A 19,665-nucleotide genomic window follows, 5' to 3' on the forward strand; every position below is an offset into this window, starting at 1 on the left:
CATCCACACTGGGAAAAGTTCCAATGTTTTAAATGCATAAAAACCCATTTAGTATTTCTCAATCAACTATGAATAGAGATAAGAGCCTGCTTAGATATGTTAAAAAAAAGACAAGAGAAATACTGCTGTAATCTTACTCAATTAATCATAGGACTGTATCTTGTAAACGAGGTAGACTTCATACCGTACAAAAAAAATCAATCTATACTACAGGAAGAGTTTGCCCTCTCCAATATAATACTAACCAGAGTGACCAAACAACATCTAACTACAAACTGACCCAGCATTACAGACCAACCCATGTCTATCCCAATAACACACAAACCCCAGGCTGACCTAGCATCATTGATCAGCCCATGTCTAACCCACCATGACAGACCATCCACAAGCTGACCCACTATCACAGACCAACCCAGGGCTGATTCAGCTTTACAAACCAACTATAGGCTGGTCCAACATTACAGATCATCCACGGCCTGGTTCAGCATCACAGACCATCTCCAGCCTATGTCTAACACAATAACACACAATCTCCAGCCTCACCCAGCATCACAGACCAGCCCATGTCTAACCCAATAACACAAAATCCCCAGGCTGATCCAGTTTCATAGATCAGCCCATGTCTAACCCAATAGCAAAAAATCCCCAGGCTGACCCCTGCATCACCAACCAGCACATGTCTAACCCAGTAACACACAATCCTCAGGCTGCCCCAGCATCACAGACCAGCCTAAGTCTAACCCAATACCACACAATACCCAGGCTGACCCAAAATCACAGACCAGCCCATGTCTAACCCACCATGACAGACCATCCACAGACCAACCCAGGGCTGATTCAGCTTTACAAACCAACTATAGGCTGGTCCAACATTACAGATCATCCACGGCCTGGTTCAGCATCACAGACCATCTCCAGCCTATCCCAGCATCACAGACCAACACCTTGATCCAACATCACAGACCATTCCTAGTCTGACCCAGCATCACAAACCAAACCAAGTCTGACCCAGCATAACTGACAATACCCTGATTGACCCAGCAGCACTAACCATGCAAAGGTTGACCCAGCAGCACTGACTATCCCCGGGCTGATCCAGCATCGAACACCATTTACTGGCTGAACCAGCAAGATACACAATTTCAGAGTTGCCCAGCATCACAAACATCCCTAGGCTGACCGAGAGTCACAGACCATCCCCAGGTTGACCCAGAGACAAAGACCATCCTCAGGTTGATCTAGAGACGCAGACCAACTATGGCCTGCCTCAGCATCACAGACCACCCTCAGGCTGACCCAGCATCATAGACCATCCCAAGGCTGACCCAGCATCACAGACCATCACTAGACTGACCCAACATCACATACCATCCCTGCATCACAGACGATCCCCAGTATGACCCAGTATCACAGAGCATCCCATCTGAGCCATCATCTCATACCATCCCCAGACCCACCCATCTATGGCATGCCCCAGTATCACAGACCACCCCTTTGCTGACCCAGCATCACAGACCACCCTCTGGCTGACCCAGCATCATAAACCATCCCAAGGCTGACCCAGCATCACAGACCATTCCAAGGCTGACCCAACATCACAGGCCATCCCGTCTGAGCCGTCATCTCATACCATCCCCAGACTCACCCATCTATGACATGCCCCAGCATCACAGACCAGCCCCTGGCTGACCCAGATACACAGACCATCCCCAGGCTGACCCAGAGACAGAGACCACCCCCAGGCTAACCCAGATACACAGACCACCCCAGGCTGATCCAGAGACATAGACCATCCCTAGGCTTACCCAAATACACAGGTAATCCCCAGGCTGACCCAGAGATACAGACCATCCCCACCCTGTTCCAGAGACAGAGACTATCCCTAGGATGACCCAGATACATAGACCCTCCCCAGGCTGACCCAGATACACAGATCCTCTACAGGCTGACCCAGATACACAGGCCATCCCCTTTCTGACCCAAAGACACAGACAATTCCCAGGCTGGCCCAGAGACACATGCCATCCCCAGGCTGGCCCAGCCTCACAGACCATCCCCAGGCTGACCCAGCCTCACAGACCATCCCCAGGAGGACCCATCATCCCAAATCATCCCCAGGCTGAACCAGCAAAACAGACAATTGTAGGATTGCCCAGCATCACAGACCATCCCTAGGCTGACCCAGAGACATAGACCATCCCCAGGCTGACCCAGAGACATACACCATGCCCAGGCTTACCCAGAGACACAGACCATCCCCAGGCTGACCCAGAGACACAGACCATCCCCAGGCTGACCCAGCCTCACAAACCAACCCCTGGCTGAGCCAGCCTCACAGACCATCCCCAGGCTGACCTGGCATCACAGACCATCCCTAGGTTGAACCAGCAAGAAAGTCAATTGCAAGCTTGCCCAGCATCACAGACCATCTCCGGACTGACGAGAGATACAGACCATCTCCATACTTACCCAAAGACACAGATTATCCCTGATCATCACAGACCACCCCCAGGCTGACCCAGCATCACAGACTATCCCAGGGCTAACCCAGCATCACAGACCAACCCAAGGCTTACCCACCATCACAGAACACCCCCAGGCTGACCCACCATCACAGACCATCCCAGGGCTGACCAAGCATCACCGACCAATCCAAAACTGACTCAGTATCAGAGACTATCCCTAGTGGCTCCAGCATCACAGACCATTCCTGCAGTGACCCAGCATCACAGAACATACTTGGGCTGAACCTGGATCACAGACCATGCCCATGTTGGCCCAGTGCACACACCATGCTCATACTGACCCACAAAACAATATATCCCCAGACTTAATTAATCAAAGTAAACCTATGCAGCTTCTGCTTAAACAATAACTATAGATCAATAACAAAAGAGAGTCAGATAATGTACTAACTACACAATATAGTATCAGGTTTGTCAACTAAAGCACCCAAGTGAAACATGTGAAGACTATAAAACAGTAACCAACTGATCTATCCCTGTCTAACATGGTCATGGAAACTCATAGACTCTACCCTCATTACAGAACCTGACCCTAGACTGCTTCAATAACCCCCTTCAGTCCTGAGCTGCTTCTACTCAATAACTAATTTGACTGCATTGTTGACAATGTCAAAGCACCAGAAATAGCCACAATAATATTACACAGCAGTAAGAATCAAAGCTTGCAGGGTACTCACTAGGCACTGGGAGTCTTGGAGGTGGCGGTGGAGGAGGAGGTGGAGGCAGTAATGGTGGAGGTCTGCACTGGCATACTTGCTGGCAACCACCTGGTAGATTTTCCACTGTGGATCTGGAACATGTCTTCTGGAGTTCAGCCTTGGCAGTCTGGGTAAGAGAAACAATAAGTTCATCTGAGTCAGCGTATTTTCAGAAACTGCTTGATACAGTTATGAGAAAGTGACAATTTTCAGTGTCACCACCTCACCCTACACTTCCAGCAATCACCATCTATAAATAAGTGTGTGTTAAATCATCTTATTCACATGCTGACTGTGGCCCTAACATCAAGCGATCTGGAACTCTACTCTGGAGAGTGTGTCTAGACCGGCCATAATAATCCAGATACATGAGAACTACCTTCAGAACCATCTGGATTTGTGTTCTGATTTGTTAATCTAAGTAGAAGGCATCTTGCAGGGTATACTGCATCTTGTAGTCCCTCAAAAGCTGGAGGCTCCCACGTTCTGTATGACATTCCTAGAAATATATACTATATAGTATACTATGGGTCTTCAACCTGCAGCCCTCCAGCTGCTGTGGAACTACATATCCCAGCATGCATTGCCTCAGTTTTAGCATACCTGTGTAGTTTGACAACAGCTGGAGAGCCACAGGTTGAAGACCCATGTAATATACTATAATATAGCATACTATACTAGAATTCAGACAGCCAACTAGGGTATAAATTAATTTGAATTAAAAAGCCGATGAACACAGAAAAGTATTTATTGTACCCATTAGAAGTATATAGACATGAATGCCAGCGTTTAATGATAAGGTATGAGCTTAAATGCTCTAGAAATTAAGCTTTAATATGTATTCGGAGGCTCCAAGCCAATTATTCCATTTTAATTGTCAGTCATAGACTACACCATTTATGCAGCAGGCATATTAAAAAGGACACTCAGTTAAAAATAGCTATATTTCATTGAAGTGCATTTAACTCAACAAATAAAGATCAGTTGTCGCATGTTAAATATAGACTGTTTATGATTTATGCAGCTAGCGGAACAAAAGTCTGTTTACTGAGACAGAAACAAAAGTGTTTGGATTAAAACTTTGATTAAACTTGAACTAAACATTGGGGGTAATTCCAAGTTGATCGCAGCAGGAAATTTTTTAGCAGTTGGGCAAAACCATGTGCACTGCAGGTGGGGCAGATATAACATGTGCAGAGAGAGATAGATTTGGGTGTGGTGAGTTCAATCTGCAATCTAAATTGCAGTGTAAAAATAAAGCAGCCAGTATTTACCCCGCACAGAAATAAAATAACCCACCCAAATCTAACTCTCTCTGCACATGTTATATCTGCCTCCCCTGCAGTGCACATGGTTTTGCCCAACTGCTAAAAAATTTCCTGCTGCAATCAACTTGGAATTACCCCCATTGTCCCAGCCAGCAATGGAGGCAGGTTTTCTGGGTGACAGGTAGGCTTAAGAATGTGTAAGTTCATTGCTATTGCTGGATGCTGGTAAAAAACGAACCATTATCAGCAATGTATGCTACAGCGTATATTTCTAATTCATGTTACATGCCATTTCATTTATTCATGCCTGTCAGCGGGGCTTCGTTGCGCTCCCCCACACTGTTGGCATTCTGGCAGCCGAGATTCCAACGCCAGCATGCTGACCCAACCAACGGCCACCTGTAGCCAACCCCAGAAGCCCATTCAATGTGTGGGTCTATACTTGCGAGTGGTTGAGTCAACGGGTTGGGTACGGGTGACCGGCGGTCAGCATACCGACGCTGGAAACCTGGCCGCCAGAATGCCAACAGTGGGAATAGTCCTGGGCCCCCTGCCGGCATTCTGGCGGCTGGGATCCTGGCGTCAGTATGCTGACGGCCGGGATCCTAAGCGCCAGGATCATAACTATATCCCATGGGATTGTTACCAGAACCATAGACGGTGGCTCCTGAACCCAGTTACGTAGCACATGCTATGGTGTTGCCCGTACTTTCTGACTTTTTACCCGGACTCCCTGGGAGATCCCAGATGGGAGGACCAAGTGGTAGGTGCAGGGGGCATGGTGACACGATTTGTATCATAATGGCCAGACCACCTGCAGTGGAGATAGGGGCTATGCCTGGGTAATTTATATCCCCTCTCCCACCTGCCAAACAGCAGTATCCGCTGATTTTCACCTGTAGTCAGAGTTGACCTTATCTAGGTGGTTGCACTTCCCCTATACATCCTCTTTGTAAGACCCATCACTATCTGCACTAGCTATATACTAAAGGGGGGTACACACGGAGAGATCCGTGTTTAAAATCTAAGCAATCTGACTAGATTGCTTAGATTCTAAGCACGGATCTGCCGTGTGTATGCCCCCCAGCGATAGCGATGTCGCTATCGCCGGTGCTAGATTAAGCCTGCATGCAGGCTCAATCTAGCGGGTCGCTCACTTCACCGCTGTGTGAAGTGAGCGGACCCCCGTCGTCGCACCCCCCCCCCCCCCCTCGCTCAGCACATCACGCTGTGTTGAGCGGGGGCAGAGATGTGTGCTGTGCGGTCTGAGTTAAGATCGCTCAGCACACATCTCCCCCGTTAGTACCCCCCTTAAAGGCCAGTACACACTAGAGAGATGTGTGCTGAGCGATCTGTCACAGACCGTTTAGCACACATCTCTCCCCCTGCTGAGCACAGCCGTACATCGCTATCGCTGTGGGGCATACATACGAGAGATCCGTGCTCAGATTGCTTAGATTTTAAGCACAGATCTCTCTATGTGTACCCCCCTTTATAATAGGGCGCAATTCCAGCTACACAATCCACAGCAAAATGATGCTAAGCTATGCTAATTATGTACACGCTTTTCCCTAATTGCACATAAGTTACTACTGGACCAGTTAATTTATGTTTTTGTAAATTAGGGTGTGTACACACAGTGAGATCCTTGCTATGTTCGATTTTGACTATGCGATTTCCCTTGAACTCCCCCAGAGCCCAGATAGCACAGATAGGACAGATTTTGACTAACTGTGCTTGAGATTTAGTCTATGTACGATTTTGACTAAGTGCCAATTTTGACTTTACTTTATACTAGATAGTACACTAGATAGTCAAGATTGACTTGCCTGCACAGTCTATCTAGCCTTACGATACCGACCCCACGGGAGCACGCATCGGGATCGAATCTGTATCGCAAGCTGCCTAAGGGGCCCTACTCACTGGCCGACCCGCCGCCGAGCTGCCCGACGGCGGATACGGCCGACGAGCGACCCGGCGGCTGGGGGGCAGTGACGGGGGGAGTGAAGTTTCTTCACTCCCCCCGTCACCCGGCTGCATTGAAGTGCAGGCAAATATGGACGAGATCGTCCATATTGGCCTGCATGCACAGCCGACGGGGGACCAGCGATGAACGAGCGCGGGGCCGCGCATCGTTCATCGCTGGAGTCTCCACACTGAAAGATATGAACGAGTTCTCGTTCATTTATGAACGAGATCGTTCATATCTTTCAAAAAATCGGCCAGTGTGTAGGGCCTATAACACCAGGAGATATGCACTAACTTTTCATAAGATTTTGACTATATAGTCAAAATCTTACAGATTTATCTCACCGTGTGTACACACCCCCTGTTTTTTCCTAAAACAGAGTTATATTTAAACACGCTAATACCAAATAAAAACCCTATGCAGTATATTTAGGAATAAAAGGGATATTCCTGCACACAATGGAAAAGAGTTGCTGACTAGTGCGTAGTACTTCTGGTCAAGAAGTTGAAAGCTTATCATCACTGCATAACACTTCCGCTATCACAGAGTCTCTGCTCTCACAGGCGCCAATACACAGTCACAGCAAAACAAAATAGTAGCATATCTGCATCTTGGCAATCCCATGTTGCACTGCAAGGGGGCAAATTTATATGTGCAAAACTATTTAGGAGGAGATTTATCAAATTGTCTAAAGAGAAAGGTGTTGCCCATAGCAAGATTCTATTCTAACAGGTTCTAGCTGTCATGTACCTAATACATTTTATAAAATGATAACTAGAATCTGATTGGTTGATAAATATCTCCCTTACAGTCAGGAATGGGGAAGAGATGTGCCCTAGCTGAACTGCACATTCCACTGTGGGCTACATGCAAAAGCAGTCAGTATTATGGGGGTAAATCCCAGTTGATCGCAGCAGGATTTTTGTTAGCAGTTGGGCAAAACCATGTGCACTGCAGGGGAGGCAGATTTAACATGTGCAGAGAGAGTTAGATTTGGGTGGGGTGTGTTCAATCTGCAATCTAATTTGCAGTGTAAAAATAAGGCAGACAGTATTTACCCTGCACAGAAACCAAATAACCCACCCAAATCTAACTCTTTCTGCACATGTTATATCTGCCTCCCCTGCAGTGCACATGGTTTTGCTCAACTGCTAAAAAAAATTCCTGCTGCGATCAACTTGGAATTACCCCCTTAGTGCAGTATCTGTGCAGGCCCCTCTGCCTTTTGGCTAAGATCAAGTGTAGTATCTGTTCTTATCAGTTCACTCTGACTGACAGTGCTGCATCTTGTTTCTTGGACTGCCAACTGTCCTTCTTAGGATTAGGCTGTACCACCGGGCCGAGAAGCTGAAAGACTGCAAGCCGGGACTGCAAGGAGAAGGACATCGACCAAAGAGGGAGAAGCTTTGCATCGCCCCCCAGCTGCAGCAGAGGGTTAGACTTGTTTGCTCTGCCCTCTGGAGAAGACCCCCCCCCGCCAGCCAGCCTGCGTGGAGAAAAGGGACTTCGAAGGAGAAAAGCATTGCATCGTCCACCTAGCTGCACTGGAGGGTTAGACGGCTCTGCCTTCTGAAGCGACCTCCTCTCCTCCTCTCGACGCAGACCCTTCGCCCTGCCTTCGACCCTAGCAAGAAGCCGCAAGGATGGCCTCAGCCTCCCCACCGCACCGGTGCCGGCCCCCATCACAGGGAAGCAGCAGCCTAGGAACAAGTGAGAGAAGCCGGCCAAAGTTTGGGCCGAAGCTCGGGCCAAATGCGGAACCCACACACGCCTGGCAAGGACATTGCAACCTTCCTGAGATGATTCTGCTCAGAGGTCAAGGAACCCTCCAAAATCCTGGACGGAAACGGCTTCTGGACAGGCAAGTGGGCTGTCGTTGTCAAGCTGCCAAAGGACAATACAAGACCCTATGGCATCAAACACCTGCCACTGTGCTTTTCCCTGGGGGGATCAACAGGACTCCTACATTGTCCTGACCAACCGCGAGACAGCTGGAAGTGCGGTGGGAAGAATCACATTGGAAGAGACTGCAAGGTCTCAGCCTGCAGGAACTGCCGGATGGCAAGCCACGAGACCAAAGACTGCGTCAAAAGGATGACATGCAACCTCTGTGGTGGGGTGGACCACGTCTACAGGGACTGCCCCAGTAGGGCGAGATCCTACTCGGCAGTGGTGACTAGACGTGACTCCCTCGCCAAACGGCCGCCCTTGGCAGCACAGAGGAAACAGCAGCCTCAGGAGGGTAAGAAATTTGGTGCCCCCTATTGGTCCGGTGGGGGTGGGGGTGAGTGTAAGTCTGTAGGGGTCGCCATTCTTATTAGGGGGAGCCTCTTCACGCCTCATCAGATTGCTGATTGTAGATGGCTCCTGGGCAGATGAGCCTATTAGGCTAATCTGCCTGTATGCACCCCCTGGTTAGAATGAGAGTTTGGAGCTTTTTCAAACCCTGCAACTGCAGCTTGCAACTATTAGGGCAGTAGTGATGGAAGGAGACTTCAACTGCACCATGGAGGAGGATGGACGCAGCACCTGTAACTCTACTAAGCTTGATGTGACATCTAAACTGCTTATAGAAATTGTGACCAAAGCATCATTGCGGGATGCTATGGGCTCCATGGGGGCTGGCTCCGTGAATTACACGTGGAGCCGCCCCGATGGCTCTGTGCGTTCCCGCATTGACTTTGTGTTTACCTCTAGAGCAGTGAAGCAGACTAGGCATACTATGGTCCCCTGCTTCTTCTCAGACCACAGAGCCATTCTCTTCCAAGGAGTCCTGGGCAATGGTTTTTCACCTGGCCCATTCTCCTGGAAGTTGAATTGTGCCCTACTGGAAAGAGAGGATGCGCTGGCGCAGCTGAAGGATGCCTACATCACATGGAAAAATGACAAATGTTATTTTGATTCTATGAGTGACTGGTGGGAATATGTTAAGGCTAACATTCACAGTTTCTTTCAGGTTAAAGGCAGACAACAGGCGTGCGACCGAAAGAGGAACTTCAGGAGACTGCAGAGACAACTGCAGTCCCTGCTGGACCTCCAACGGTGCGGCTGGAACGTGAGGGACGAGCTGGATAAGACCAAAGGGTGCCTGAAAAGGCACTTTGAGGAGGAATCCAGATGCATCGTCTACCGTTTAAGGTGGAGAACCTGGAGAAGGGTGAGAAATGTAACTCTGAGCTGCGAGATGAGACCGGTATTCCCAGGCAGGGGAAGGAGAGCATGATGAAAGCCGTCAGAGACTATTACAGCGACCTCTACTCCCCTAAGACAACAGACAGTGAAGAGGCTGATAAGTTCCTTTCAGGTATCACTAACACCATTGATCCTGCAGGTAAAGCAGCCCTGGATGCTCCCTTGGCGTTGGGGGAGTTGCACTCTGCCGCCAGATCCTTTAGGCAGGGCAGGACCCTGGGCAGTGACGGTCTCCCAGCAGAGCTCTATGTAGCGCTGTGGGACCTCATTGGACCGGACCTGCTTGAGCAGTATGAGGAGATTGTGGTGGAGGGCAAAATGCCTCCATCGCTGAGGGAGGGAATGATCACGATCTTGTATAAGCATAAGGGAGAGAGATGTGAGCTGAAAAATTGGAGGCCCATCTATCTCCTAAACATGGACTACAAGATCCTCACCAAGGTACTCGCCAACAAGATGAAGGCTATCATTGGACAGATCATTCAACCGGACCAGACCTGTGGCATAAAGATATGGATATATATATACTGGCGCCGGCTGTTGATCCAATAAGGAACAATACCAAAAATAAGAATTTACTTACCGATAATTCTATTTCTCATAGTCCGTAGTGGATGCTGGGGACTCCGAAAGGACCATGGGGAATAGCGGCTCCGCAGGAGACTGGGCACAAAGTAAAAGCTTTAGGACTAGCTGGTGTGCACTGGCTCCTCCCCCTATGACCCTCCTCCAAGCCTCAGTTAGGATACTGTGCCCGGACGAGCGTACACAATAAGGAAGGATTTTGAATCCCGGGTAAGACTCATTACCAGCCACACCAATCACACCGTACAACTTGTGATCTGAACCCAGTTAACAGCATGATAACAGAAGGAGCCTCTGAAAAGATGGCTCACAACAACAATAACCCGATTTTTGTAACAATAACTATGTACAAGTAATGCAGACAATCCGCACTTGGGATGGGCGCCCAGCATCCACTACGGACTATGAGAAATAGAATTATCGGTAAGTAAATTCTTATTTTCTCTAACGTCCTAGTGGATGCTGGGGACTCCGAAAGGACCATGGGGATTATACCAAAGCTCCCAAACGGGCGGGAGAGTGCGGATGACTCTGCAGCACCGAATGAGAGAACTCCAGGTCCTCCTCAGCCAGGGTATCAAATTTGTAAAATTTAGCAAACGTGTTTGCCCCTGACCAAGTAGCTGCTCGGCAAAGTTGTAAAGCCGAGACCCCTCGGGCAGCCGCCCAAGATGAGCCCACTTTCCGTGTGGAATGGGCTTTTATAGATTTTGGCTGTGGCAGGCCTGCCACAGAATGTGCAAGCTGAATTGTACAAAAAATCCAACGAGCAATCGTCTGCTTAGAAGCAGGAGCACCCAGCTTGTTGGGTGCATACAGGATAAACAGCGAGTCAGATTTTCTGACTCCAGCCGTCCTGGAAACATATATTTTCAGGGCCCTGACTACGTCCAGCAACTTGGAATCCTCCAAGTCCCTAGTAGCCGCAGGCACCACGATAGGTTGGTTTAAGTGAAATGCTGAAACCACCTTAGGGAGAAAATGAGGACGAGTCCTCAATTCTGCCCTGTCCGTATGAAAAATTAGGTAAGGGCTTTTATAGGATAAAGCCGCCAATTCTGATACACGCCTGGCTGAAGCCAGGGCTAACAGCATTACCACTTTCCAAGTGAGATACTTCAAGTCCACAGTGGTGAGTGGTTCAAACCAATGTGATTTTAGGAATCCCAACACTACATTGAGATCCCAAGGTGCCACTGGAGGCACAAAAGGAGGCTGTATATGCAGTACTCCCTTGACAAACGTCTGAACTTCAGGTACAGAAGCTAGTTCTTTTTGGAAGAATATCGACAGGGCCGAAATTTGAACCTTAATGGACCCTAATTTGAGGCCCATAGACAGTCCTGTTTGCAGGAAATGCAGGAATCGACCCAGTTGAAATTCCTCCGTAGGGGCCTTCCTGGCCTCGCACCACGCAACATATTTACGCCAAATACGGTAATAATGTTGTACGGTTACATCCTTCCTGGCTTTGATCAGGGTAGGGATGACTTCATCCGGAATGCCTTTTTCCTTCAGGATCCGGCATTCAACCGCCATGCCGTCAAACGCAGCCGCGGTAAGTCTTGGAACAGACATGGTCCCTGCTGGAGCAGGTCCTGTCTTAGAGGTAGAGGCCACGGGTCTTCCGTGAGCATCTCTTGAATTTCCGGGTACCAAGTCCTTCTTGGCCAATCCGGAGCCACGAGTATAGTCTTTACTCCTCTCCTTCTTATGATTCTCAGTACTTTTGGTATGAGAGGAAGAGGAGGGAACACATACACTGACCGGTACACCCACGGTGTTACCAGAGCGTCCACAGCTATTGCCTGAGGGTCCCTTGACCTGGAACAATATCTGTCCAGTTTTTTGTTGAGGCGAGACGCCATCATGTCCACCTTTGGTTTTTCCCAACGGTTTACAATCATGTGGAAGACTTCCGGGTGAAGTCCCCACTCCCCCGGGTGAAGATCGTGTCTGCTGAGGAAGTCTGCTTCCCAGTTGTCCACTCCCGGAATGAACACTGCTGACAGTGCTATCACATGATTTTCCGCCCAGCGAAGAATCCTTGCCACTTCCGTCATTGCCCTCCTGCTTCTCGTGCCGCCCTGTCTGTTTACGTGGGCGACTGCCGTGATGTTGTCCGACTGGATCAATACTGGCTGACCCTGAAGCAGAGGCCTTGCCTGACTTAGGGCATTGTAAATGGCCCTTAGTTCCAGGATATTTATGTGAAGTGACGTTTCCATGCTTGACCACAAGCCCTGGAAATTTTTTCCCTGTGTGACTGCTCCCCAGCCTCTCAGGCTGGCATCCGTGGTCACCAGGACCCAATCCTGAATGCCGAATCTGCGGCCCTCTAGGAGATGAGCACTCTGTAACCACCACAGGAGAGACACCCTTGTCCTTGGAGACAGGGTTATCCGCTGATGCATTTGAAGATGCGATCCGGACCATTTGTCTAGCAGATCCAACTGAAAAGTTCTTGCGTGGAATCTGCCGAATGGAATCGCTTCGTAAGAAGCCACCATCTTTCCCAGGACCCTTGTGCACTGATGCACTGACACCTGGCCTGGTCTTAGGAGTTTCCTGACTAGGTCGGATAACTCCCTGGCTTTCTCTTCCGGGAGAAACACCTTTTTCTGTACTGTGTCCAGAATCATCCCTAGGAACAGCAGACGTGTCGTCGGAATCAGCTGCGATTTTGGAATATTTAGAATCCATCTGTGCTGTCGTAGTACTATTTGCGATAGTGCTACTCCGACCTCTAACTGTTCTCTGGACCGTGCCCTTATCAGGAGATCGTCCAAGTAAGGGATAATTAAGACGCCTTTTCTTCGAAGAAGAATCATCATTTCGGCCATTACCTTGGTAAAGACCTGGGGTGCCGTGGACAATCCAAACGGCAGCGTCTGAAACTGATAGTGACAGTTCTGTACCACAAACCTGAGGTACCCTTGGTGAGAAGGGCAAATTGGGACATGGAGGTAAGCATCCTTGATGTCCAGAGACACCATGTAGTCCCCTTCTTCCAGGTTCGCTATCACTGCTCTGAGTGACTCCATCTTGAACTTGAACCTTTTTATGTAAGTGTTCAAGGTTTTCAGATTTAAAATGGGTCTCACCGAGCCGTCCGGCTTCGGTACCACAAACAGCGTGGAGTAATACCCCTTTCCCTGTTGTAGGAGGGGTACCTTGATTATCACTTGCTGGGAATACAGCTTGTGAATGGCTTCCAATACCGCCTCCCTGTCGGGGGTAGACGTTGGTAAAGCAGACTTCAAGAACCGGCGAGGGGGAGACGTCTCGAATTCCAATTTGTACCCCTGAGACACTACCTGCAGGATCCAGGGGTCCACTTGCGAGTGAGCCCACTGCGCGCTGAAATTCTTGAGACGGGCCCCCACCGTGCCTGAGTCCGCTTGTAAGGCCCCAGCGTCATGCTGAGGACTTGGCAGAAGCGGGGGAGGGCTTCTGGTCGTGGGAAGAAGCTGTCTGTTGTAGTCTTTTTCCCCTTCCTCTGCCCCGGGGCAGATATGGAGTGGCCTTTTGCCCGCTTGCCCTTATGGGGACGAAAGGACTGAGCCTGAAAAGGCGGTATCTTTTTCTGCTGCGAGGTGACTTGGGGTAAAAAGGTGGATTTCCCAGCCGTTGCCGTGGCCACCAGGTCCGATAGACCGCCCCCAAATAACTCCTCCCCTTTATACGGCAATACTTCCATATGCCGTTTGGAATCCGCATCCCCTGACCACTGTCGCGTCCATAATCCTCTTCTGGCAGAAATGGACATCGCACTTACTCTTGATGCCAGAGTGCAAATGTCTCTCTGTGCATCTCGCATATATAGGAATGCATCCTTTAAATGCTCTATAGTCAATAATATATTGTCCCTGTCCAGGGTATCAATATTTTCAGTCAGGGAATCCGACCAAGCCACCCCAGCACTGCACATCCAGGCTGAGGCGATTGCTGGTCGCAGTATAACACCAGTATGTGTGTATATACTTTTAAGGATATTTTCCAGCCTCCTATCTGCTGGCTCCTTAAGGGCGGCCGTTTCTGGAGACGGTAACGCCACTTGTTTTGATAAGTGTGTGAGCGCCTTATCCACCCTAGGGGGTGTTTCCCAACGAGCCCTAACCTCTGGTGGGAAGGGATATAGTGCCAATAATTTTTTAGAAATTAGCAGTTTTCTGTCGGGGGTAACCCACGCTTCATCACACACTTCATTCAATTCATCTGATTCAGGAAAAACTACGGGTAGTTTTTTCACACCCCACATAATACCCCTTTTTGTGGTACTTGCAGTATCAGAGATGTGCAAAACCTCCTTCATTGCCGTGATCATGTAACGTGTGGCCCTACTGGAAAATACGTTTGTTTCTTCACCGTCGACACTGGAGTCAGTGTCTGTGTCTGGGTCCGTGTCGACCCACTGAGGTAACGGGCGTTTAATAGCCCCTGACGGTGTTTGAGACGCCTGGACAGGCACTAACTGAGCTGCCGGCTGTCTCATGTCGTCAACAGTTTTCTGTAACGTGCCGACACTGTCACGTAATTCCTTAATTACGGCCATCCATTCAGGTGTCGACTCCCTAGGGGGTGACATCACCATTATAGGCAATTGCTCCGCCTCATTTTCCTCCTCATACATGTCGACACACACGTACCGACAGCCAGCACACACACAGGGAATGCTCTGATAGAGGACAGGACCCACTTAGCCCTTTGGGGAGACAGAGGGAGAGTTTGCCAGCACACACCAGACGCTATATATGTATAGGGACAACCTTACAATAAGTGTCTATCCCTTATAGCTGCTTATATCTGTTATTTTGCCAAATAAGTGCCCCCCTCTCTTTTTTACCCTGTTTCTGTAGTTGCAGGATGCAGGGGAGATTCTGGGAGCCTTCCTACCAGCGGAGCTGTGTGGGAAAAATGGCGCTGTGTGCTGAGGAGATAGGCCCCGCCCCCTTCACGGTGGGCTCTTCTCCCGCTTTTCTCTGGAAAACTGGCAGGGGTTAAATACATCCATATAGCCCAGGAGCTATATGTGATGTATTTTTCGCCAACTAAGGTAAATTCATTGCTTCCCAGGACGCCCCCCCCCCAGCGTCCTGCACCCTCAGTGACCGGAGTGTGAAGTGTGCTGAGAGCAATGGCGCACAGCTGCAGTGCTGTGCGCTACCTTATGAAGACAGGAAAGTCTTCTGCCGCCGATTTATGGACCTCTTCTTGCTTCAGCATCTGTAAGGGGGCCGGCGGCGCGGCTCCGGGACCCATCCATGGCTGGGCCTGTGATCGTCCCTCTGGAGCTAATGTCCAGTAGCCTAAGAAACCCAATCCACTCTGCACGCAGGTGAGTTCGTTTCTCTCCCCTAAGCCCCTCGATGCAGTGAGCCTGTTGCCAGCAGGTCTCACTGAAAATAAAAAACCTATTTAAACTTTTACTCTAAGCAGCTCAGGAGAGCCACCTAGATTGCACCCTTCTCGTTCGGGCACAAAATCTAACTGAGGCTTGGAGGAGGGTCATAGGGGGAGGAGCCAGTGCACACCAGCTAGTCCTAAAGCTTTTACTTTGTGCCCAGTCTCCTGCGGAGCCGCTATTCCCCATGGTCCTTTCGGAGTCCCCAGCATCCACTAGGACGTTAGAGAAACATAAAATTTGTCAACAATTTATTAGATACACAATAAAAACTGTATACTAGATAATTTAAAAGAAGTGAATGACAATTCTCTGTCTTGAGTAAATTGTCACAGTTCTCTGTCTAAACTGAGTAGATGATAGAGAAATATTTGTAAATGACCACTTTGTTCTCTCTCAAATTGATATGCGCAAAATCTGGTCAGGGCTCATTCCTCATCATAGCCATTGGTTAATTTAAAGTGCAGTGTTTACCCAGTCCTTGCAGGTGTAGTCCCCAAAGGATCCCAATTGCAGCTGTGGATCCAAATGGCAGTAGGGGATATTTCCGGGTTCCAAAGCTGAAACACTTAGGGAAGTCCAATGGAGGCACAGGAGTCCAATTGTTACCAGTCAAAGCAGAAGTGGAGATCGTGCTAGTGGTCAAATTGTATATGGCTCTACCTGCGGCATATCTAGCCGCAGGATTGCGGACAGCCTTGCCCTCCTCAGAGAACGGTCCACTACATCAAGGACCGGAACGTGCACGCGGCTCTGGTCAGCCTTGACCAGGAGAAGGCCTTTGATCGTGTCTCACATGAGTTGATGGGCAGGGTACTGCATAAATTTGGGCTTGGTGAAATGTTTTGTACGTATGTTAACCTGATGTACCTTGACATTCACAGCTCGGTGTTGGTGAATGGCTGGAAGACTGACCCCTTTTCCGTTCTGTCTGGGGTCAGACAAGGCTGCCCTCTTTCACCTCTTCTTTTTGTTTGTGTTATAGAGCGCCTGGCTTTATGCATCAGACTGAATCCAGAGATCAGAGGGAGGCCAAGTGTTCGATGTACATGGACGACGTCACCGTCTTCTGCGCAGACCAGCGTTCGGTGATAGCACTCGCACAGACCTGCGAGAACTTCGGCCGAGCTTCAGGGGCTGAAGTCAACTGCGGGAAGTCAGAGGCTATGCTCTTCGGAAAGTGGCACCTGTCATCCTCTGCACCATTTCCTTCTGCTCTTAAGCCCGACTTCATTAAGATCCTGGGAGTCTGGTTCGGTGGCGAGGGTGCAGCCCTAAAATGTTGGGACGAGAAGAGACTGGCGACTGTCGTGGATGGCCATTCAAGGGGGTTTGCCCCTCAGGTCATTCATGCACCCCAGGAACCTGTGAAGGTACAGACATTGCCCCAGGTGCATCATACATGAGAAAACATCTATGCACTTGTTTTGGAACTGTGCCTGTGCACAGTTGTTGGATGCCCTGGATAACGAACTGAAAGACTGTGTGCCAAGGAACTGTCTCACGTACCACTCGGTACTCTATGGGCTATTCCCTGGCACCCACACTTATGGGGCGATCCAGGAAGCCTGGCGCCTTATGAACTGTGTTAAGGACGCTTTGTGGCTCACCAGGATCCGTCTCGTATTAAAGGAGGGAGAGGATCTCCATCCAAGACTGTTGCAGGCTGGTTCACAGCCTGCCAAGAAACTATTCCATCATGGACAGCCCTGAGTAAGAAGAGGACTAAACCCCCCTTCTTCTGCCCCTCTCCCCTTGTTTGAACTGCTTAATAAGACTTGGGACCGTGGTCCCTTCCCCCATTCACAATGTCTGTTGTTTTATTGATGTCTTTCTATTTATTGACCCTCCCCTTATTTGTGTCTGTCTTTCAATAAAGCTTCGGGCTTGTGCTTCCCCCTCCCTCACCCTCTTACCCTCCACACCCATAGCCTTATTACCTGCTGTATATGTTTAATGTTTAAATGCATAATGCATGACATGATTTATAGTGTAGGCTGGCCTTATGCTGTAGTTCTTGAACTGTACTATACCATCTGCATTTGTATTGTGTTTTAGCTGTGCTGCAACTTGGTACTTATGTGTGTAATGTTTATGTCAATAAAGACTGCTTTTTCAATCAAAAATCCGTGCCGGCCCCCTCCTCTCTAGCCAGCAGAGCAATAAACTCTGGGCACTAGGAGACCCTGGCGTTGTCCCAGAGTCTAGTGCGCATGAGCATATCTCCGGGAAAATGGCAAGGCAGACAGTTTCCCGGTGATTTTCCTACCGAGCATGCTTGAAACACTGTGAAAATTGCCGCAGTGCCATTTTCCAGATGGTTTCTGCAGTGCTACTGCTGCCGACGCAGGATATTGTAAAAATGGGTGCGGGGTGTGCGGTGTGGGCCCCCCTGAACTCCAGGGGCCTGCGTACACCGCACACACTGCACCTATTATAGATATGCCAGTGGACTTCTGGCCTAATTCAGCTTGGATCGCTATTGAGACAGAATTTGCGATTCTCTCAATCCTGCTTATGCTAAAAATCACGTGATGAACCGCCCAGAAAGGTAGAAAACGTCCACCGATCACACTTACGCAGTTGCAAAATTGCGCATACACAGAAACTGAGCACCATCGACAATTGTGACTGATCCTGAGCTACTCAAAATAATGAGAAAGCAGTCTCACCAGTCGCAATCCATTGCAACTGACGTCAGAAACACGCACTGAAAAAGGCCATAATCCGCCTGCGTTTTTCCAACCACTCCCTACAAATGCCATGTTAACACCCACAAATGGTCACTTCCTGTCAATCAAACTGCGATCGAATTTCACTAAATTGCGATCGCAATTTAGCCTTTGCGTACGCGCAATGCGTTTACATCGCTTGTGCGGTCTGCCGTTAATCCCCCGATTTGCGATTTTGCTAATTTTGCAAATGAAACTGAATTAGGCCTTGTCGGCAAAACAAACATTTTACACTATAGCTAAGCTCAAAAAACGCAATTATTTTACTATGTATTTACAAATCATGTCCATAAACTGACAAATGACTAAATGGAGTGTACAGTGTTCCACAGTCAATGTGACTATTCTATTTATATTATCTATGGTGCATTCCTGACCTGCAACAAATGCTGCGCATAATTGTCCGCCATGCTCATTCCAAGTAGCGCAGCCTCTCTCCGTTTTGGAAACACTCAAATCTTGAGAAAAACGTACCCACAAAGGTGCAACTGTAACATATTGCAAACAGAGGGACGGCTGACAGCAAATTCACAGGGAGGAAAACTTGCACCAGTGCCCTAAAAGCACCTTCTCTAAAATTGTGTAAACGAAAATATAGTTGTTTTTTACACCCAAATATAAAACTTGATGCACTCTTAGGCCTAATTCACAAGGAATACCTTCAATCAGCCCAAATCCGCCCATTGGTTGCTGCAAACTATTGCACCACTGCCCCCCCTCCCCCCCCCCCTCCCCCACAGATGCCAGGTCAGGGCTTACCCCAAAAAACATTCATCTAAATTAGGCATGTGACATCACAACACAGCATGTGTGCTACACACACACACACACACACACACACACACACACACACACACACACACACAATACAGTTATAATTTACAGGAGTGTATCCCTATAGTAACATCATCCTTCGCAGTACAAATCCCGGCGTCTACAACATTTGCATAAGTTCGGGATTGCTGTTGCAACGGCAATTGCGACTGTCTCAGAATCAGGCCCTATATAACTACACCCTGTAATACCATAGCTTTGAAAATTTTCAATGCAGCTGTAGAAGACAAAGTACAAAAAAAAAAAATTATATGCAATTAATAAGAGAACTTTGTGTTTGCACCCAGATGTGATATAGGTGGTCATTTTGAGTTATTCGCTCGCTAGCAGTTTCTAGCAGCCGTGCAAACGCTATGCCTCCTCCCACTGGGAGTGTATTTTAGCTTAGCAGAAGTGCAAACGGTTGTAACGCAGAGCGGCTACAAAATAAATTTGTGCAGTTTCAGAGTAGCTTCAAA

General features: G+C 48.8%; 1 protein-coding gene and 1 pseudogene across 3 annotated transcripts in view; one reads left to right on the forward strand and one right to left on the reverse strand.

Moving 5' to 3' along the window:
- PRIMA1 (proline rich membrane anchor 1) overlaps nt 1-19,665 on the reverse strand; it is a 151,198-nt gene that overhangs the window by 123,385 nt on the left and 8,148 nt on the right. For all 3 annotated transcript variants that reach the window (XM_063947579.1, XM_063947581.1, XM_063947580.1), the window contains exon 3: nt 3,203-3,350. In XM_063947579.1, the coding sequence (XP_063803649.1) occupies nt 3,203-3,350 (148 nt within the window). The remainder of the gene's footprint in view (nt 1-3,202; nt 3,351-19,665) is intronic.
- On the forward strand, nt 7,670-7,771 carry LOC134981545 (U2 spliceosomal RNA; annotated as a pseudogene).

This window comes from Pseudophryne corroboree, chromosome 12, assembly GCF_028390025.1.
Source record: "Pseudophryne corroboree isolate aPseCor3 chromosome 12, aPseCor3.hap2, whole genome shotgun sequence".
Classification (NCBI taxonomy): Eukaryota; Metazoa; Chordata; class Amphibia; order Anura; family Myobatrachidae; genus Pseudophryne; species Pseudophryne corroboree.